The sequence below is a fragment of the Symphalangus syndactylus genome, chromosome 11, assembly GCF_028878055.3.
Source record: "Symphalangus syndactylus isolate Jambi chromosome 11, NHGRI_mSymSyn1-v2.1_pri, whole genome shotgun sequence".
In the NCBI taxonomy this organism is placed as follows: Eukaryota; Metazoa; Chordata; class Mammalia; order Primates; family Hylobatidae; genus Symphalangus; species Symphalangus syndactylus.
The window spans coordinates 15,577,167-15,599,392 of record NC_072433.2 but is presented as its reverse complement, the minus strand read 5'-3'; the positions used below and the strand labels follow the sequence as shown (position 1 = coordinate 15,599,392).

At 43.1% G+C, this 22,226-nt stretch overlaps 1 protein-coding gene across 4 annotated transcripts in view; it reads right to left on the bottom strand.

Moving 5' to 3' along the window:
• The window catches only part of CPA6 (carboxypeptidase A6), a 366,630-nt gene that overhangs the window by 221,661 nt on the left and 122,743 nt on the right, over positions 1 to 22,226 (bottom strand). For 3 of the 4 annotated variants that reach the window (XM_055298960.2, XM_063611539.1, XM_063611542.1), the window contains exon 2: positions 12,821 to 12,896. The exons of the other annotated variant lie outside the window; for it this stretch is intronic. In XM_055298960.2, coding sequence (XP_055154935.1) covers positions 12,821 to 12,896 — 76 coding nt within the window. The remainder of the gene's footprint in view (positions 1 to 12,820; positions 12,897 to 22,226) is intronic. 4 annotated transcript variants of the gene reach the window in all.

Here is a 22,226-nt window from a genome sequence, read left to right as displayed (position 1 = left end):
TAATTTCCCCTACCTCATACCCTTGCCTATTTCATGATACCTGCTTGCTCCATTTTACAATAGTTTTTATTTACACCTACCATTTTTCTATCTTGTTGAAAATAAATTATGCATATGTTCCTGATGAGAATCCAAGTTAGTGTTGTTTGTATTACAATTATAGGCAAATAGATGGATGAATGAACTACATATGCTCATTCATTCAAGCAATATTTGTTGACTGCCTACTATTGCCAGGCACTAGGGAAACAAAGATGAGTCAGACATCAGTCCTATCCAAAGAAGAATGGTAAGTCATCCTTCTCTCAGGGAGTTCTCAATCTGGTAAGGGAGACACAATATGTGGACAAATTGCTACAGTGTATGTAGAGATATATATGTACATGCCAGCTGCAGGTTAGTACAAATGTGGAAATGATTGACTCTTTCTGTGGTTCCCTACTTTACAGATCAGGAAATAGAAGCACCGAGAAATCAGGTAACTTGCTGACACTCATACAACTAGTGATATAGACAGGAGACCGGGAAATCCTGGGTAGAAGAGGGCAGTTCCTGGGCAAAGGCCCCATCCTCAAGCCTGTATACCCATGGCCCTAAATGAGATCAGGCATTCCTGTTTTTGTGCCCCAAAAGTTGCTTTTGGCCTGCTATGCCCCCTATCCTGCACCCATATAAACCCTGAACACCAAGCTTCAGAAATAGACCAGCAGACAGATGGCAGAATGATGCGGCAGAGAGAGAGAGACAAGGAGGAACATCTGAACTCTGAGAGGAGTTCGGCTGGTGGGTGGTCGGAGAGGAGTCGGGCCTACTCCAGCTCCCTATTCATCCCACTGAAAGCCACCTCCGCCACTCAATAAAACCTTGCATTCATCCTTCAAGCCCGTGTGTGACCCGATTTTTCTGGGATGCTGGGCAAGAGCTCGAGATACAGAAAGCTGTCACTGGCCCTCTGCCCTTGCGAAAAGGCAGAGGGACCATTGAGCTGCGGATGGCAAAGCTGAAAGAGCTCTGTAACTCCTTCCTAGACACTGCCACGGGCTGGAGCCCAAAGCACTCACCCCAGCCCCTGCACTTGCCGGTCTGCACGCTCCCCACGCCACATGGGGTTTGAGCAGTGGGGTGATTGAACAGGTAAGACACACCCCTGCCACACGTTCTGCAAGGGGGATCAGGGAACTCTCCCTTTCATCAGCACATGGAAGAGTCTGGATATGAACCCAAGAAGTATTGTCACCAGGATGGCCCCTACTGACAGTGGGAAAACTTTAACTGTTTTTTTAAGTCTGTTTATAGGCACAGCTGTTTAAATAAACCAGATGGTCTGGATGCCGCAAGTAGCCCCCTTGAGACCCGCTGCTGAATAACTGAGAAAGTTCAGACCCACATGAAACTGGTGCAGACCAGAGCAGGTGACCTCCAGTTACCTTTAAGTCATTAACGTATCATTATAATACTAGAAATCTTTCCCCTAAGAGAAAATTGCCCCCATTTTGTCTACATGCAGTGTGTGTAGAAACATGTTCATGTACTGTGCCTGTGTTTGCAACTCCATCCGGTACATGCCTACATATTTCCCCAGGCTTGCGCCCAACTCTCTAAACCTCCCATGCCTCCAGGAAGATGGTGCCTTTGGAACATGTGCTCCCCTTCTCCATTCTTTGGCCACTGAATAAAAACCTGGTTGACTTCCCGACTGGATGTTCTTTCTTTGCAGCCAATGTGAAGTAGGCAAAGAACACAATTGACCAGTGACATTATGTCTCCAGGGGTCTTACTCTTAAGCACCACGCTAACTGCTTTCCATATCCGCCCTGTACAAGACTTCACATGGTTGAATATTTAATAAATAAATTTGAATGGTGTTAGTGAATTCTTTTAGGTTATCAATACTTGTTTATATGGTTGTGCCCTGATACCAGTGATCAGGACAATGGTGCACTTCTCTAAAAAAGGTTGTGGGGTCCAGGGTCCACACTTCTCAGCAACATTGACCTCTAAAACCAAGCAAGGCAGGGGAAATCTCTGCAAATTTATACGGCTAGAAAAATGAAATGGTTGAAAATAAGAAACTTTAATGAAAAGAATTTTCAATTAAACTTTTGTCTTTGGAACTGTGGGTCTAAGAAATGGCACCAAAGTATGGTTTATACACTTGATAGAAAACCTCTCAGTTACCAAGAAGTGCCATCCCTGCCCTTGAAAAAGGAACTTCGTCTATTCCTATATCTTTGATCACATGTTAATGTCCTTTAAAAGTGGAAATGGTTAGATTCACATTTAACAAAGCACAAATCATTTCCTCCAATATTTGTAATTTTCAGGTGAAATTGCAAGGATGAATAAAAAAGGTGACCTATATAAAAAAAAGGAAATAAAAACCAGAGGGGTGGGTCAAAAAAGTAAAGGTCTTTTTTAAGCCTTTGCTGGGCTGTGTTCCTGAAGGTAGTGGCCTGTGCACATAAGCCTTTTAGTACCAGCTGACGAGTCACTAGTCCTTTCTCTTCCATCAGTGCCTCCCTATCCACCATATGCAATTCAGATAATTAATGACATTTCAAATCTTTAAGAAAGCCTACTGGGGATGGGTGGGTGGAGAAAGCACAAAGGGATATAGATGTTAGGGTCTAACAGTCTATAGAATTCAGTGAGGGTCAGATAACTCAAGGAGAATCCAGTATTTCAGCCTAGGTTTCAAAGATAAGTGCTGTTCACTAGGTGGTCAAAGAAGAGAAGAGCATTCCAGACAAGAACAGCTTGAGCTAAGGCACTTAGGTGAGAAACTACAACTGGTTCAGTTTGGTTCACGTGATTGACACTAAGCTAAGGATAGTGACAGATGCTGAGAAGTGTTAGGCAGGGAGGTGCAATCTTGACTGGCCCCGTGGGTCACACCAAAGAGTTTGAAGTCTACACCCTAGGTCAGTGGCTTATTCCCTTGGATACATCCAGAATCCCCTAGGGAGCTTAAAGAAAGTTTAACTACCAAGCCTCACCTGAGCAACTGAGTCAGAATCTCTAGCAGTGGGGTTAGAGGTCAGTCTTTTATAAAAAGCTTCCTATGTGTATCCTGGGTTGGGAATTACTGCTGTTGACTATGGCGAACACTTAAAAGGTTTTAAGTAGAGATGTGACTTGGTTAGTTTTTCATTTCAGAAAGATCACTCTGACTACAGTATGGAGAACAAATAGGAACCATGTGTGAAGGCTGCAGAAAAGACACTGGGGAGGCTGGTGCAGTTCAGGCTAAAGATGATCAGGGCTTGGCCGGGCGCGGTGGCTCACGCTTGCAATCCCAGCACTTTGGGAGGCCGAGGCGGGTGGATCATGAGGTCAGGAGATCGAGACCACAGTGAAACCCCGTCTCTACTAAAAACACAAAAAATTAGCTGGGCGTGGTGGCGGGCACCTGTAGTCCCAGCTACTCCGAGAGGCTGAGGCAGGAGAATGGCGTGAACCTGGGAGGCGGAGCTTGCAGTGAGCTGAGACTGCGCCACTGCACTCCAGCCTGGGCGACAGAGCAAGACTCTGTCTCAAAAAAAAAAAAAAAAAAAGATGATCAGGGCCAGAACTATAGAAGTGGCCTTAAGACTGCAGAGGAGAAGTTAGGTAGCTGTCATCCTCCATCTGGGATTTGGTGGCAAATTGAATATGCGTGTGTGTGTTGTGGGGGTCGTGGGGAATAGAAGATGTGGTGGATTACAAAAATGACCACAGACTCTCTTGTCCATACCTTACCATTCTCTCACTAAGCATGAGAGTCTGTTTTTCCACTTCTTGAATCTGAGCTGTGACTTTCTTTGGCTAGGATAATGTGGCAGAAGTGACATTTACTGAGTACTCTAAGCTTAGGTTCAAGGAGGTTTGTAAGTTTGTTCTCTCTCACTCTTAGAACCCTGTGACTTCCAAGTAAATAAGCCTATCCTAGACAGCTAGATAACGAGAGACACATGGTCCAGTTGTCTGTCATCCCAGTCTACAGCCTGCCAACCACTAGACATGCAAAGAAGGCAATGACAGGTGATGGCAGGTACATGAAAGAGCCCAGTGGAGATTACTTTCTACAAAAGACTGTGCTAGACCCAACCTTCAGCTGTCCTCAGGAATGGCCAATATTACATCCTGCAAAAGCAATTCCTTTTAATGTTTAAAAATTAGTCTCAAAACAGATTGTTTAAATGTCAAAACTTAAGAAATTCTTATAATAGAAAGGAAACATGATCAGCTTAAAATACTATGGCATAAGTCCAAGGTCATGTCAATTCAGTTGAGTAAATTAAATAAAGGATCATTAGGGTAGATCATCATCATCATAACATGGTAGAGGGTTTTTTCCTTTTGAAAGAATGTTTCTAATGTATTTCTTTCTTAAACATACTGAATTGTTTCTCTTAAAATGTATTTGTTATTGAGCTTATTAATTATCAATATACACATGGAGATAAATGCAAGCCATGCTTGAAAGTTATATTCCTGAAATTTAGCCCATGACTGCAGTTGGACATCTGCCTGGATAATAAGCAGCTTTTTCTGTCTTTCAAAATTCATGCTACAGAAAGCAAAAGTCAGTGTTCTTTCATTACTTTACAAAGCCTTTAACAAAAAAGTGGAAATGTAACTTCCTACCCAAAACATACTGACAGGCCAAATTCTTGGTCTCTTCCTCACTTTTACCTTTTATGAAGTATCATTCATAATGCTCCTGTGTATCTTCAGCCAGCATACCAAGCCACTGGGCATTTAAGGTATTAGATTTTTATCGCTAAATTACCACAAGGTTAGCAGCTCAATTTTATTATTTTGTTGTTTCTGTAGGTCAGAAGTCTGCGCATGGTGTGGATTCTCTGCTCAGGGTGTCACTGGGCTGAAATCAAGGTGTCAGTTGGGCTGTAGTTTCATTTGGGGTTTATATGTGCTTATCTTCTCACTGTTGGTAAAATTTATTTCCTTGTGGCTGTAGGACTGAGGCCCCCATTTTCCTTTTAGTAGGCTTTAGATAGTTCTCAGCAGCTAGAGGCCACCCACAATTTCTTGCCACGGGGCAGTTCACAGCATGGCTGTTTGTTTTTGCAGGCTAGCAGGAGTGAGTAGTCTGAGTGCCTCTTCTGCAACCAGCTGGAGGAAACATCGATTTTAAAGGGCTCCCTTGATTAGATCAGACCCACCTGGGCAATCTCCCGATTTTTGAGGTTAACTGATTGGGACCCTAATTACATCTGCAAAATCCTTTTACAATGGTGCCCAGGTTAGCATTTCAGGAGAGAAGATGTGTGTGCAGCAGGGCCAAGAGTCTTGGGGGCCATCCTAGAATTCTGCCTACCATAGCCATGATTAAGGATCCTACAATCACACGATCAGATTCTAATTAAGTTGGGAACAAATATCTTCCACAGCGTGAATTCTACCACCCATTTCCTCCTCATAAGCTTTCTAATTGGTTAAACTGTCCAGTTGGATGTTTGAGTTTATAAACCCCCACAATCACAGGTGTTCTAGAGCTCTTGTAGGTCCTGGTGTATGACTTGGTAGTGCACCAAGGAGGATTAGAGAAGACAGCAGTCAACTACAGCACAGTACTGGGGTGTGAGAGAGGGAAGCCACACCTGGGACAGCAGCAGCACATTTCATGTACAAAGCAAGGCAAGAGAGATGAAGCCTTCCTCCTAGCAAGTACAGTTTTCCCCATGTGATTTTATGACTTTTGACATGTCATTCAATGATACCTGACAAACCAATATTTATGAGGTTGTGTTTCAGTTTGAAAAAAAATGACAAACTTTTGGACAAATAGGACAGTTTCCAATCCTACAGCTCTCTGATGAGGAAATTGGAAACAGAAATACCATTAATTGTTCTTTCTACAAGAGTGTGTCAATTGTATAATGGAAACTTTGTGATCCTACATAAAGCCATTTCTATTACTTCAGAGTACAAAGAATTTGCAGAGATGTAGGCAGAATGTGATGTTGGGACTTTAATTTACTTACCTGCAGACTGTTCCCATTCCATCATAACTTTATTTAAATCATGGTTATGCTCTTAATTAACAATTTAATTGGTTGGTGCTTTCTCAATCCAGTTCTCTAGGGGCATGGTTTTCTGTTTAACTTTCTTGTTTTAATTCTTCAGCAAAACCATAAAATTTAATTAGGAAAGTAACCAGCTTTGTAACAGCAGTTCTATGTCTAATTAACTATGCTTTGACTGTCTCTTCTCAGATTCCGTTCAATATGCATATGCATTTTGCATTTGTTCATGTTTCAGAGAAGACATTGTGAATTTATAGCCTATGCATGTAGTCCAATTACTTTCCACTTTCCCTAAGATGCTTGGTTACAGCTAGTGAAATCAGGAAAATTAACAATGATTCATGTATGAATCTGAGAGCCAAAGGCCAATATGTAGGCTGTTAGTTCGTTGTGTATGTGAGTTTTCTCCTCCCGCAGAATAGATTACCACAAACTTAGCAGCTTAAAACAATATCTATTTATCATCTCACAGTTCTGCAGATCAGAAGTCCTGACATGGCTGGCTGGACTCTCTCTGCAGGTATCAACGGGCTAAAATCAAGCTGTTAAAACAGCCCTCATGAGAATTACAAGTCAGGCTTTAGGCAGAATTATAGTTGGGCATTGACCAGGGTGTGCTGGTGTACTTCTACCCAAGTCCCTGCAGCTGCTAACTGAGAACCACGTTGTGGGGAGCACTAACCACCTGCTCCCCACATTGTTCCTATAGATGGAATCTCTGGCACTGGAACTTTCTGCCCAAGAATTGCTTAAAGTGTTTTTAAGATCTTGAATTCCAGCAGAATAGCTGACACCAACCAGTCTGAAGACCTCCACCAAGAAACCAACTCAGCAAAGAGGTGTAGGAAATGCAGTTTTTTCATCTTCCCGTCCCATGACTTCACTCTTCACTTCTCAATCTGCTATCCCAACTCCTGTTCAGCCCATCACCTATTCAGACCCCAACCCAACCTCCTTGGGGAGGCAGATTTGAGGTTTCCTCCCGTCTCCTTGTTTGGCTGCCCTACAATTATCAAACCATTTATCTGCTGCAACTCTTGTTGTTTCAGTATATTGGTCTGTTACAGCACAATGGGCAATCAAACCTAGTGGTCCTATAACAGTGTCCTCTGGGCTGCCTCCTCCAGGCTTATGTGGCAGAATCCAGTTCCTTGTGGTTGGAGGACTGATGTCTCAATTTCCTTGCTGCCTATCAGCTGAAAACCATTCTCACTTCCTAGGGGCCATTGGAATTCCTTAGCTCGTGACTCTCATGGATAGTTCACAACTTAGCAGTTTGTGAACTGCTATCTTGATACCAGCAGAAGCACTTCTCTGACCTCTTCTGTGAACAGCTAGAGGAAACTCTTTGCTTCTAAAGTGCTCATCTGATTAGGTCAGGTCTTCCCTATGTCATTTCCCTTCTGCCATATAATGTAGCATCATCAAAGGAATGGCTGTCCCATCATATTCACAGGCCCCTCCTCATCCTCAGGGGAGTGATTATTCAGGGCATGTACACCAGAAGGGATAAAAATCTTGGGGCTATCTTAGAATTCTATCTATCACAGTGTGATTTAGGGAAGCAAGGCAACTAAAGGTTTCCTGGCAAACCCTCCTTCTTCCCTTCTAGAGGCAATGCACAGGGAATGCAAAGAAGCTGTTAGCAATGCCCATAATTCTGTCCCATTAGCTCCACAGGCCAGAAGATGACACACATCATATTCTTTTTTCTCTGCAGGCTGCTTTCTCTGCCTGGCCAGAATTGCTGCTTTCCATAGTACAAATGGTTTGCTTGGTTGAAATCATTCGAATTTAAAATGACATCAAGGTAACGCAATGCTTTTAGATAGAAAATTATCTAAACTCAATACCTCCAACTTCAATCTAGTTTTACTTCTTTAGTGAAAGGAAATGAAGAAATGTACAAAAAAATTTTACAGAGCAGGTCTGAAAAATACTATCTTTAGAAAGGCCTGCTTGTAAAATTGGCCCTTGGCTGGCATTTGGAAAGTTGGATATCAGGAGGGTTACCACCACCCTAACTAATAAGAGTGATTCAATGTGCTTAGATTGTGCAAATAATATAGTTCATGCTGAACACCTACTTTTCTTCTGGGAGTCTGGAATTTGGGTATGTGCTAGGCAGAGGGTATCTACATAACTCTACCCCAATAAAAACCCCAGGCATTGAGTCTTTAATGAATTTCCCTGGTAGACAACACTGCATGTTTGTTGTCACAAGTTGTTACTGATGGAATTGAGCACATCCCGTGTGACTCTATTGGGAGAGGCCTCTTGGAAGCTTGTGCCTCATTTCCCCTGGACTTCACCCAATACTCCTTTTCCCTTTGCTGATTTTGCTTTGTATCCTTTTGCTGTGACCAATCATAGCTGTGAGTAGGACTATATGCTGAGTTCGGTGAGTCCTTATGCAACCCATTGAATGGGGGCATGGTCTTGGTGACCCCTGACTCTAGGGTTAAAGTAAATGATAATGATAATGATCACATTCTGAGTCTAGGCTCCACTGCTCTGCCAACTTGGCTTCAATCCTCTCCATTGTGAAGAGAATCAGAATAACCTAACTAGAGGCAAGAGGCAGGCCTCATTTGGGTCCTAGAGGGCTTGACACCAACTAGATCCATGTTCCAATCCCATACTGTGGCCTGGGCAAGTTACTTAACTCTGTCTCTCTTCTTCTGCAAAACAGCAATAACAATAGACTTACTTCATAGGATTGTTAAAATGATGCAATTTGTAGAAGCATGTAGCATTGTGGCTGAGAGGAGCTGGATGTGACTCTGTGTGGAGTGGAATCACTAGAGCACAGTTGATATCCTAATATTAAGCTTCTTTCTTCCCTTCACTCTGCTCCCTTCTTTCCTCACCAGATCCCTTTCCCTCCATTCTCTCAGTTGTCCCCTAAGCTCCTTTACATCCAAACCATTTCCTCCCCCAGGTGGCCACCTTTCCTTGAGGACTAAATGAAAACAATCTGCAGGAATGATTTTCTTTAAATGCTTATCAAAAAGGGCCCAATGTAAATGTGTGGTCATCAGTGCCAGCAGCCCTATTTACAGTCTAGAGCTTTGATTCCATCTATGATGATTTCTGAGAGTTTATAAGTAACCCTACAGTCCTCATAGATGTAATTTTATTGCTTTTGATAATGGTAAGTGATTATCACAAATATAACAGTGCAAGTTCATTACTTTGTAAGGCCTAACACGTAAATAGATTCATGAATGGTAGAAACGTCCTTTGAGAAATATTTTGCTCCAATATTTTGTTCAGAATATCTGTTCCCCAAAACACTGGACTCCAAAATGAAAAGTGGCTATTTTTCTGGTGGTATATGAAAACACAGTTTCAGTGGAGACGGAAACTTCCACTCAAAACTTGCTTTGCTTCTTTGCAATTAATAAGTTCCTGGTGGACTATTCAGAAAGTGTTCAGCTACAATTGCTGAAAAGGATGTCGTGGGGTGAAGAGGTTAATGACAGCCTCCTAGAAGCAGATTCCTGCGAGAAGAAAAGGAGGTTTGGGAAATGCCCAGTGACCATGGTCTCTCTGGTATTGTATAAACAACCACAATTTGGGGATGAGTTCTTGTTTCCTCACCCTGGGCCCTTGTAATGAGACACCATGCTTGAACTCAGTACTGTTTGTGTAGGCGCTGGGAATGAGGAGAAGACAGGGAATCAATAAACTCAATGTTCAAGACATCATTTGCAAATAAATTCAATATTTGAAGGGGAACATGCCAAAGAGAAAAATCAAACCATAAATAAAAGAAAAAAGTTTGTTAATTACAAATATCTCCAGAAGCCACAATGTCTCCTTCCTCCCTCATTCCCTAACACTCCTTCAGGTAGGACTGTACTTCAGTCATGTAGGAAAAAACATTTTTCTATTTCATATTAAAGATTAATGAGGCCTGTTTGGTAATCTGCTTTGCTGTCCATTAAAATGAAGCCTAAACCACCACATAGTTTTTGGGCTTTCTTGTATTTTGGTAGGCATGGGAAAGAACCAATCACACCACACTTCTCATCATAACTTGTAGGTAAAAGCTAACATTCAATTATATGCACTGATGGAGTTAGAGAAATGCTCTAACTCTAAAATCCATAAAGTTTATCAAAGATCGAATAACAGAGCCTTCAACCTTTGCCAAGAAAATTCTCTTATCAGACCCACTGAAACATAGCAAAACTAATTAACTTGAATTTCTGGATTTAATTTTTCCTCCACTCACTTCTGCTTAAAGTTTTAATTAAGAGGAAAGTGCCTAGATGATCAGTAGGAAGATTCAAGAAGGAAAAGAGAAGCTCTAGAAAACAGGAAACTGAACTCATTCATTCATTAAGGAAAAATAACAACAAAACCATGTATTGAACTTCTAGGACATTCCAGACACTAATTAGAAATACAGCAATGAACAAAAAATAGATAAACTCTCTCATGAAATTTACATTCTACCTTGGAGATGGGTAGTAAATAGATAATGTGTCAGATAGAAAATTTTATTTTCTTTTTTTTTTTTCTTGAGACAGGGTTTCGATCTGTTGCCCAGGCTAGAGAGCAGTGGCAATAGAGCAAGACCCTGTCTCAAAAAAAGACACTAGAGCTCACTGCAACCTCCCAGGCTCAAGTGATCCTCCCATCTCAGCCTCTCTAGTAGCTAGTGAGAGGTGACAGCGTGCTGGCAGTCCTCACAGCCCTCGCTCGCTCTCGGCGCCTCCTCTGCCTGGGCTCCCACTTTGGCGGCACTTGAGGAGCCCTTCAGCCACCGCTGCACTGTGGGAGCCCCTTTCTGGGCTGGCCAAGGCGGGAGCTGGCTCCCTCGTCTTGCAGGGAGGTGTGGAGGGAGAGGCGTGAGCGGGAACCAGGGCTGCGTGTGGCGCTTCCAGGCCAGCTGGAGTTCCGGGTGGGCGTGGGCTTGGTGGGCCCTGCACTCGGAGCAGCCGGCCAGCCCTGCTGGCCCTGGGCAGTGAGGGGCTTAGCACCCAGGCCAGCGGCTGCGGAGGGTGTACTGGGTCCCCCAGCAGTGCCAGCCCACCGGCACTGTGCTCAGTTTCTCAACGGACCTTAGCTGCCTTCCCGCGGGGCAGGGCTCGGGACCTGCAGCCGCCATGCCTGAGCTTCCCACCTCCTCCATGGGCTCCGGTGCGGCCCGAGCCTCCCTGACGAGCGCCACCCACTGCTCCACAGCACCCAGTCCCATCAACCACCCAAGGGCTGAGGAGTGCGAGTGCACGGCGCGGGACTGGCAGGCAGCTCCACCTGCAGCCCCGGTGCAGGATCCACTGGGTGAAGCCAGCTGGGCTCCTGAGTCTGGTGGAGATGTGGAGAACCTTTATGCCTAGCTCAGGGATTGTAAATACACCAATCAGCACCCTGTGTCTAGCTCAGGGTCTGTTAATGCACCAATCTACACTCTGTATCTAGCTGCTCTGGTGGGGCCTTGGAGAACCTTTATGTCTAGCTCAAGGATTGTAAATACACCAGTCGGCATTCTGTATCTAGCTCAAGGTTTGCAGACACACCAATCAGCACCTTGTGTCTAGCTCAGGGTTTGTGAGTGCACCAGTGGACACTCTGTATCTAGCTGCTCTGGTGGGGCCTTGGAGAACCTTTGTGTCCATACTCTGTATCTAACTGATCTGATGGGGATGTGGAGAACCTTTATGTCTAGCTCAGGGATTGTAAACGCACCAATCAGCGCCCTGTCAGAACAGACCACTCGGCTCTACCAATCAGCAGGACTTGGGTGGGGCCAGATAAGAGAATAAAAGCAGGCTGCCCGAACCAGCAGTGGCAACCCACTGGGGTCCCCTTCCACGGTGTGGAAGCTTTTGTTCTTTTGCTCTTTGCAATAAATCTTGCTACTGCTCACTCTTTGGGTCCACACTGCTTTTATGAGCTGTAACACTCACCGCGAAGTCTGCAGCTTCACTCCTGAAGCCAGCGAGACCACGAGCCCACCGGGAGGACCGAACAACTCCAGATGCGCCACCTTAAGAGCTGTAACACTGCAAAGGTCTGCAGCTTCATTCCTGAGCCAGCGAGACCACGAACCCACCAGAAGGAAGAAACTCCAAACACATCTGAACATCAGAAGGAACAAACTCCGGACACACCGCCTTTAGAACTGTAACACTCACCGTGAGGGTCCGTGGCTTTGTTCTTGAAGTCAGTGAGACCAAGAACCCACCAATTCCGGACACACTGGGACTACAGGCATGTGACACCACACCTGGTTAAATTTTTATATTTTTTTGTAGAGATGGGGTTTCACCATGTTGCCTAGGCTGGCCTTGAACTCCTGGGCTCAAGTGATCTGTCTGCCTCAGCCTTCCAAAGTGCTGAGACTACAGGCATGAGCCACTGCACACAGCCAGAAAACTTTTGAGTAGCCTTAAATATCCTTTAAAAGCTCTGTCGGCTGGGTGCGGTGGCTCATGCCTGTAATGCCAGCACTTTGAGAGGCCGAGGCGGGCGGATCACGAGGTCAGGAGTTCGAGACCAGCCTGGCCAACATAGTGAAACCCCGTTTCTACCAAGAGGCAGGAGAATTGCTTGAACCCGGGAGGTGGAGGTTGCAGTGAGCTGAGATCGCACCACTGCACCCCAGCTTGGACAACAGAGTGAGACTTCATCTCAAATAAAATAAAAGCTCTTTCAAGTTATCTCCTTAGCCTTTACTTTCTTGGCTAATAAATTCCAATTATTCAACTCCAGTCAGCAAATCCCTGTAAACATACCACAAGCACAATTCCACCATAAGTGTGTAGATGCTCTATTACCTTAAGTTGATGGGATATTTTCTTCAGTGCATATGCTTCCTCTTCTGTTTTGGGAATAAATCTTATCACTTTATCACTACAAGGTAAGAAAAGAAAGATGATAATTACTTTTTGAAAATAAAGATATTAGTCATCTCTTTCTTACGTCTTAAAAAACTGTCTCTGCATTTAAGAAGAAAAACAGCAGAACTTTTCACTGGCCCAGTAAGTATTTTATCCAGTTTATTCTCTGATTGCATTGTTCTTTCCTTCTTGTCTTAAAGCTATTTGGTATTTCATCAGCTTTTGAAGATTACAAAGTCACATTTAATGTTATAAATGCAGAAAAAGGCCAAAAACACAGGAAAAGTAGCAACAAGTGACAGGAACTTTCATGAGCTGCTCAGAGCAAATACCAAGAAGGAAAATTTCTGATGACAGAAGAAAGAAAAGTCATTCTTTTTTTAAACATAATGCTAAAAAGGAATGTGCCTTTCAGTGATAGGATGTGAAATCCACACACTAGGGAAAGCTTCTGGTTTGAATTCTTCCCACATGGAGAACAGTAAGGAGAAGCTCATCTCTATGGGGAATCTCATTTCTCTGGTACAGAGCTTCCCACCTGGCTTGTGGGGCCAAACAAGAGGGCCATTAGCGTTAGACACTGATGGCTGTAAATTTTTTAGTGATACAAATTAAAAATCAATGTTTACAACTGTTACCGAAACACCAGGGGTTTGGTCTAGGTCCTGCTGCTTTCTGCACATAAAGCAATCACTGAGAAGATGATTATTACCAAGGAAGAAGGCTTTAATCAGGTGCTGCAGCCAGGGAGATGGGAGCTCAGTCTCAAATCCATCTCCCTGATGGACAAAAACTACAGGTGTATATAGCTGGGAAGAAATGTAACAATGCGTACAAAACAGAAACCAGGGAGGAACAAGGAAGCAATCATAATGAATGAGGGGTCTTGCGTCTCGCTGTCAGGATGTGATCTGGTGAGTTTCAGTTCTTTGATACTTTTTGATAGGCCTGAAGGTCACTTTCTGAGGAAGGAACTCAGATAAAACAAATATAAATTTCAATCTTTAAGACGAGAAGAATCCATCTGTGTTTATCAAAAAAACTCTCTATAGGACTACTGGGTCAGTTTCACAACCACAAAGGTTTTACCACAGTGAAATTATATTTGAACACAATATAAGGTTCTTTCCGTAAAGGTCCCGAATTACCTAAGATGACTTAAGGTGTTGCTGTGTCTGTCAGAAAGTTTGTCTTTGGGGGCCTTGTCTCCCAGGTGTGCCAGAAAAGTAGTCTATCAATTTCTAGGTGTGTCATGATGAGGACAGGTTGGGAAGCATAGCTCTAGCACATAATAATCACAACTATTCAATGTCTTTTGCATAGAGTAGATGCTTATTAAATATTAATGGATTGACATAAAGGAGATTGCTGAGAGTAATTGGTTTCCAGAGGAAATATAAAGGAAAAAACTACGTAAATAAAGCACAGTAGGAATTAATATTTTTCATAACTCTCTATAGCATTTTACAATGATTAAAGATAAGGTAGAATATTATTAATAGAATATAAACCAGAAAACAAAAACTCTACTATTTCACCCACAACTTGTCTCTTTGACCCCAAAGGTGCACCAAGAATAAGAATGGAATTTGCATGATTTTCCGTCATTTTACTTCTTAGATGATGAGATGATTTGGATTGTGTCCCCACCCAAATCTCATGTCGAATTGGAGGAGGGGCTTGGTGGAAGGTGATTGGTTCATGGGGGCATATTTTCCCCTTATTGTTCTCGTGATAGTGAGTGTTTCTCACAAGATCTGATGGTTTGAAAGTGTATGTCACCTCCTTCTTTGCTCTCTTTCTGCTGCCACCATGTGGAGGTCCCTGCTTCCCCTTCTGCTATGATTGTAAGTTTCCTGAGGCCTCCCAGGCATGCTTTCTGTTAAGCCTGTGGAACTGTGAGGCGATTAAATCTATTTTCTTCACAAATTACCCACTCTCAGGTATTTCTTTATAGTGGTGTGAGAGTGGGCTAATACAGATGGATAGCAGTTTCCAAGATGAAGTGAGGCTAATATGGAGGGCATCAGATCCCTAGAGATATTTCTGGACTTGCTGGGCAATGATTTTTTAGGGCTTTGTGTTTATTTCCAATCATGATAGCTTTATTATTTCAAATGATCCTGTAATAGCTACTTTAGGCCTATGAATAAAAAGGTCCTTGGCTTGCTGATAATAAATTACTGTGTTTTATGGACTGCTACTCTAATAGAGCTTTACAGCTTTGATTTCCTCAAAATCACACAAACCACCTCTCAGTATCAATGTCATGAAGTTCATATTTCTGGAAAGAATAAAAGAAAGCACCAGGAAAAAATGATCAAGTCACTGTAAAACAAATCTAAATATAACCTTTGGAATTCAAATGTAACCACATCTCCTCTCTTTTCTGGTATACATTTCTCTGACCTGTGTTTTTCCTGGATTCATCATACCCTGGCCTTTCTCATCTGACCCAATACAATTCTTGGCAGAGAAAGCAAGCTCAGCTGGATGATATGGCTGTTTTTGATGGATGGATCACTTGACAGCTTGCTGAAAAACACCTCCATCTGGGGCCTTGTCAGCTCCTCAAGAGTGCAAGAAAAGCAATCTGTAGTTGTTTTACAGCCATGAGAATAACTTTTTTTTTTTTTAAAGATGGATAATTCAACCTGGCAATCAGTTCCTCTTCTGCAAATAAGTACAGGATACAAAGAAACTACCCTTGGGATTATTTAACCCTGAAAGTGATTGCTCAAATCCAGTTTTCTCATTTTCGTTACAAAAAGTTCACTTTATCCCAGCCTTTGGAAATTCTCAGGTGTGACTTTAGAAATGAATTTATTACTGTTTGATAACTTATCAAAGGACAGAGAATAAGGAAGGCAATGTAGAAAGACCCATGAAATGTCATACTCTTTTGTGAACCAGTAAATTATATTGATGAGATGACGGGTAACCAAAGCCCAACAAGAGCTCTTTATTCAACATGTGAAAACCACATGACCCCCAAATGCCCTGTTTGTTTCACCAAACAAAAAGCTTACTCTCCCTAAATCTGATAGCTAGTCTTTTTTGAAGTGGTGAAAAATTTGGTGCTAGAAACAGGGAAGTTTCAGGTAGTCTACTGGAACTTAGAAAAATTAACCATGCAAAACTATCAGAGGAGGTGAGCTTAGAGGCTTTTCCTTATAACTTATCAGGTTTTTTTTTTTTTTTTTTTTTTAACTGTTAGGTGGTATCATCAACTTAAGATCCTTTGGCTACCCTTTGGGGTTAAGATGAGGGAATCAAAAAATTGAATATGGGTTGAGGTTAGAAAGACTACTGGGCAAGTAGCTGCTTGTATGCACATATATTTCTAACTTAGCCTATATAAAGCTATCCAAAGAAAGACAGCATAAGCATTTTTAATTTTAGTTTAAGGATGTCTTATAGAGGAAGCAGGACATCCCAGATAACTAGTCTCCCAGGAATTACTAACACTTATTAATCCATGATATGCTCACATTTTGTTCCTTTGCCCTACAAGACAAATGAGGTTATGTAGCTATAAAGCCGACGTTGAGTTTGGTTGTGAGTTTGACTAATAATCCTGCTGTACAGTAGCAACCACATGAATAAGACAATAGTAAATAAATGTAATCAGTTCAGAAAGTATTAGCGAATGCCTTCTGAGCATGTATGCACCTAGAGAAAATTCAAAAAGGGAACACGATCTCCAACTCTATATTATGTCTGGGTCTCAGTTTCTTCACTGGAGGAGTGAGGGATGATCTCCCAGCTGCCTTCCAACATGGTGAAAACCCATCTCTACTAAAAATACAAAAATTAGCTGGGGGTGGTGGCGTGTGCCTATAGTCCCAGCTACTTAGGAGGCCGAGGCAGGAGAATTGCTTGAACCTGGGAGGCGGAGATTGCAGTGAACCGAGATTGAGCCACTGCACTCCAGCCTGGGTGACAGAGAGAGACTCCGTCTTAAAAAAAAAAAAAAAAAGTTCTAAGACTGTGTTGCCTGGGTTTGACACCTCCCATATTGACTGCCATTCTTCCGTGCCTTGACTGTGCAGCAGCTAAGGAAGAGTATCTCTGTCCTCTAGGCAACCCGAAAGTCCTGTTGAAAGACAGAGATGCGAAGCTTCAGATGTTTCCTTGTGGCTCCTGGCATGACCTTACAACTGATTCCATTATGAAATCCTAAACTTCTTTGTACGTTACAGAATTTATGAACCTACACTTGTAAAAATTAAAATATTACAGAGCATATGAAATGATAAAGTTCTCTTCCAACTCCAAGCCTTCTATCTTCCCTTTGTAGCCACTGTTAACAGTTTCTTGTGCATCACTCTGAACTCTTTTCTGCATTAATACACATACATGCAGTGTTTGTTTTACAGCATTTTGTAACACTAATTTGCTTTTATCTTTTAGTTCATATGTTGGTTTTAAAATATAGTAAGTTCTTGATTAACATCAATGATAAGTTCTTGGAAATTGTGACTTTATGTGAAATGGTGTATAACAAAACTGATTTTACCATAAACTAACTGATATAAGCAAGTTAAGTTCCTATGGACATATTTCTGGTCATGAAAAAATCACCAGGCCGGGTGCGGTGGCTCATGCCTGTAATCCCAGCACTTTGGGAGGCCGAGGCGGGTGGATCACAAGGTCAAGAGATTGAGACCATCCTGGCCAACATGGCAAAACCCCATCTCTACTAAAAATACAAAAATTATCTGGGTGTGGTGGGACGTGCCTGTGGTCCCAGCTACTCTGGAGGCTGAGGCAGGAGAATCGCTTGAACCCGGCAGGCAGAGGTTGCAGTGAGCCAAGATCGTGCCACTGCACTCCAGCCTGACGACACAGTGAGAATCCATCTCGAAACAAACAAACAAAACCCCCCCCCCCAAAAAACAAAAAAAAAATCACCAAATTTCTAAATAAAGACCCGTAGCTGGGTGTGGTGACTCATACCTGCAATTCCAGGACTTGGGAGGCTGAGGTAGGAGAATAATTTGAGGCCAGAAGTTTGAGACCAACCTGGACAACATAGTGAGACCCTGTCTCTGCAAAAATAAAAAAAATAAAAAATAAAAAAAGCTGGGCATTGTGGCACATACATATAGTCCCAGCTACCTGGGAGGCTGAGGCAGGAGGATCACTCAAGCTAAGGAGCTGGAGGCTGCAGTGAGCTATGATCAAGGCATTTTGTCCAGCCTGGGTAACAAAATGAGACCCTGTCTCAAAAAAAAAAAAAAAAAAGACCCAAAGTACTTCTAATATTAAACATTGAAATAAATGTGAACTATATATACATTTAAGAAAAATTAATAAAGACAAGTAAGATTATGTACTCAATTTTTGGTGAATCTGTGAGGGATAGTGGTTGTTGCAGTGGTGGGTTAAATCAAGGAATAGATGTTTGCAAAGCTAAAATATGAACACCTCTTCCCAACATGCAGTTCAAACAAACAATAACAAATACAGTGGGTTTGCTGAGGGCTTTTGTACTGCATCATTTATTGTCATGCCTTTGTATGATTTTGTCTATGAGTTTTTATTTTACAATACTTTGTATTCATTCCTGGCTGCCCATGGTGGCTCACACCTGTAATCCCAGTACTTTGGGAGGCCAAGGCGGGTGGATCACGAGGTCAGAAGATCGAGACCTTCTTGGCTAACACAGTGAAACTCTGTCTTTACTAAAAATACAAAAATTAGCTGGGCGTAGTGGCAGGCGTCTATAGTACCACCTACTCGGGAGGCTGAGGCAGGAGAATGGTGTGAACCTGGGAGGCAGAACTTGTAGTGAGCCGAGATTGCACCACTGCACTCCAGCATGGGCGACAGAGTGAGAATCCGTCTCAATTAAAATAATAATAATAATAATAATAATTTGTATTCATTCCTCAATTCATTTTCCAACCCACTTATTCTAGTTCAGGGTCATGAGTGGCCGGAGCTTGTCCCTGCAGCTCAGGGCACAAAGTGGAAACTGACTTGGGATAGGCTGCCATCCATCGCAGGGGGCACTCACACACCCATGCTCACTCAGCCTGGGACCATGTAGATATGCTGATGAACCTAACAGGTGCAGCTTTGGAATGTGGGGGGAAACTGAGTACCTAAAGAAAACCCACACAGACATGGGGAGAACATGCCAACTCCTCACAGACAGTGGCCCTGGTGGGAATTGATGTTTTCTTTTCTTGTCAAAGTTATAGCAAAATGATGTTGAATGAAAAACGATGTTATTCTAGGACCTTGCTGTACCACCTTTTAAATAAATGGCTGGATTTTATATGCTAATGAGAGATGACAGTGTGCTGGCAGCCCTCGCTCGCTCTCGGTGCCTCCTCGGCCTCACTGCCCACTCTGGCCATGCTCGAGGAGCCCTTCAGCCTGCCGCTGCACTGTGGGAGCCACTCTTTGGGCTGGCCAAGGCCGGAGCTGGCTCCCTCTGCTTGAGGGGAAGTGTGGAGGGAGAGGCACAGGCAGGAACCAGGGCTGTGCATGGTGCTAGCGGGCCAGTGCTAGTTCCGGGTGGCCACAGGCTCGGCGGGCCCCGCACTTTGAGCAACCAGCTAGCGCTGCCAGCCCAGGGCAGTGAGGGGCTTAGCACCTGGGCCAGCAGCTGCAGAGGGTGCACTGGGTACCCCAGCAGTGCTGGCCCACTGGTGCCATGCTTGAATTCTCACCAGGCCTCAGCTGCCTCCCCGAGGGGCAGGGCTCGGGACCTGCAGCCCGCCATGCCTGAGCCCCCCTCCCCTACTCCCGCGTGGCCCGAGCCTGCCCAACATGCACCACCCCCTGCTTTACAGTGCCTGGTCCCACTGACTGCCCAAGGGCGGAGTGCGGGTGCATGGTGTGGAACTGGCGGGCAGCTCTGCCCGCGGCCCCAGCGTGGGATCTACTAGACAAAGCCAACTGGGCTCCTGAGTTGGGTGGGGACTTGGAGAACTTTTATGTCTAGCTGGAGGATTGCATATGTACCAATCAGCACTCTGTGTCTAGCTCAGGGTTTGTGGATGCACCATTCAGCACTCTGTATCTAGCTAATCTGGTGGGGACTTGGAGAACTTTTATGTCTAGCTAGAGGATTGTAAATGCACCAATCAGCACTCTGTGTCTAGCTAAAAGATTGTAAACGCACCAATCAGCACTCTGTGTCTAGCTCAAGGTTTGTAAACACACCAATGAGTGCTCTGTGTCTAGCTAATCTAGTGGGGACTTGGAGAACTTTTGTGTTTAGCTAAAGGATTGTAAATGCATCAATCAGCACTCTGAGTCTAGCTCAAGGTTTGTAAATGCACCAATCAGTGCTCTGTGTCTAGCTAATCTGGTGGGGACTTGGAGAACGTTTATGTGTAGCCAGAGGATTGTGAATGCACCAATCAGCACTCTGTGTCTAGCTCAGGGATTGTAAATGCACCAATCAGAACCCCGTGTCTAGCTCAAGGTTTGTAAATGCACCAATCAGTGCTCTGTGTCTAGCTAATCTAGTGGGAACTTGGAGAACTTCTGTGTCTCGATCAAGGTTCATAAATGCACCAATCAGCACCCTGTCAAAACGGACCAATCAGCTCTCTGTAAAATGGACCAATCAGCTCTCTGTAAAATGGACCAATCAGCAGGATGTGGGTGGGGCCAGATAAGGGAATAAAAGCAGGTTGCCTGAGCCAGCAGTGGCAATGCACTAGGATCCCCTTCCATGTGGTGGAAGCTTTGTTCTTTTGCTCTTTGCAATAACGCTTGCTGCTGCTCACTTTTTGGGTTTGCACTGCCTTTATGAGCTGTAACACTCACTGCGACGGTCTGCAGCTTCACTCCTGTGCCAGCAAGACCATGAACCCACCGGGAGGAATGAACAACTCCAGACATTCTGCCTTAAGAGCTGTAACACTCAGTGCGAAGGTCTGCGGCTTCACTCCTGAAGCCAGCGAGACCATGAACCCACCAGAAGGAAGAACCTCTGAATATGTCTGAACATCAGAAGGAACAACTGTAGACACACCATCTTTAAGAACTATAACACTCATCGCGATGGTCCGTGGCTTCATTCTTGAAGTCAGTGAGACCAAGAACCCACCAATTCTGGACACACTAATATTTTATTTCAGAGTTTTGTAACTATATTCATAAGGAAGCATTTTTTTAAACTTTTTATAAACGTTTAAAAAGTGTGTGTGTGTGTGTTTTCTGAGAGACAGTCTTGCTCTGTCATGCAGTCTGGAGTGCAGTGGCATGATCACAGCTCACTGTAACCTTGAACTTCTGAGCTCAAGTGATCCTCCTACCTCAGCCTCCCAAGTAGCTGGGACTACAGGTGCGCACCACCCTGCCCAGCTAATTAAAAACTTTTTTTTAAGAAATGGGGTCTTACTATGTTGTCCAGGCTACTCTCAAACTCCTGGACTCAATAGATCCTCCCACCTCAGCCTCCTGAGTAGCTGGGACTACAGGTGTGTGCCACCACGCCCAGCTAATTAAAAAAAATTTTTTTTGAGATGGGGTCTCAGTATGTTGCCCAGGCTACTCTCGAACTCCTGGACTCAAGTAATCCTCCTGCCTTGGCTTCCCAAAGTGCTGGGCTTAACAGGTATGAGCCGCTGTACCAAGCCTCATGTTTTAATATGTGATGTTCTCATTGTTGTTCAGATCTAATAGTTGACAATTGAATTTTTAGTCCTTCTTTACTAAAGAGCTGTTTTGAAGAATGTTAAAAAATACATCAAGCAGTGAGATTATTTTGGGTGGGAAGAATTATTTTTGTTACTGTTTCATTATCTTGAAGTAAGAGAAGGTGGCCTATATGATATCTACTTCGTAGACTTCATTGCGTTGGTATTTATGACCTAATATGTATTCAAGTTCTAGAAATAGTGCACAAATATTTGAAAAGAATATCTTTCTTATATAAAAAGTTCTGTATATACCTATTAAGCATATTGATTATATGATTTTCGTTTTCTCTGTCCTTATTTTTCCGCTGAATTTGACAATTTGAGCCAATTTTACTCAATATACCTACTGTAATTTTGGATTTGTCAATTTACTTTTGAATATAAAAACTTTTGATTCATATATTTTGATGTGTGTAACTGTATATAAGCTCATGACTAGTACATCTTTTGGACAGAATAAAACTTTTACTCCTATAAAGTTTCCTTAGAAAAACTCTTCGTTTTATTTTATGCTCTTTATCCTAAATTCCGTTTTTTCCCCATAGGATTGCCACTCCTGCTTTCTGTTTGCCTGGCATTTTTAACTGGAAATTTTACTTATTCACATTAATTGTAATAAATAATATATGTGACTTTATTCTTATAATTTTTATTTTTTGTTTGTTGTAGGTTCT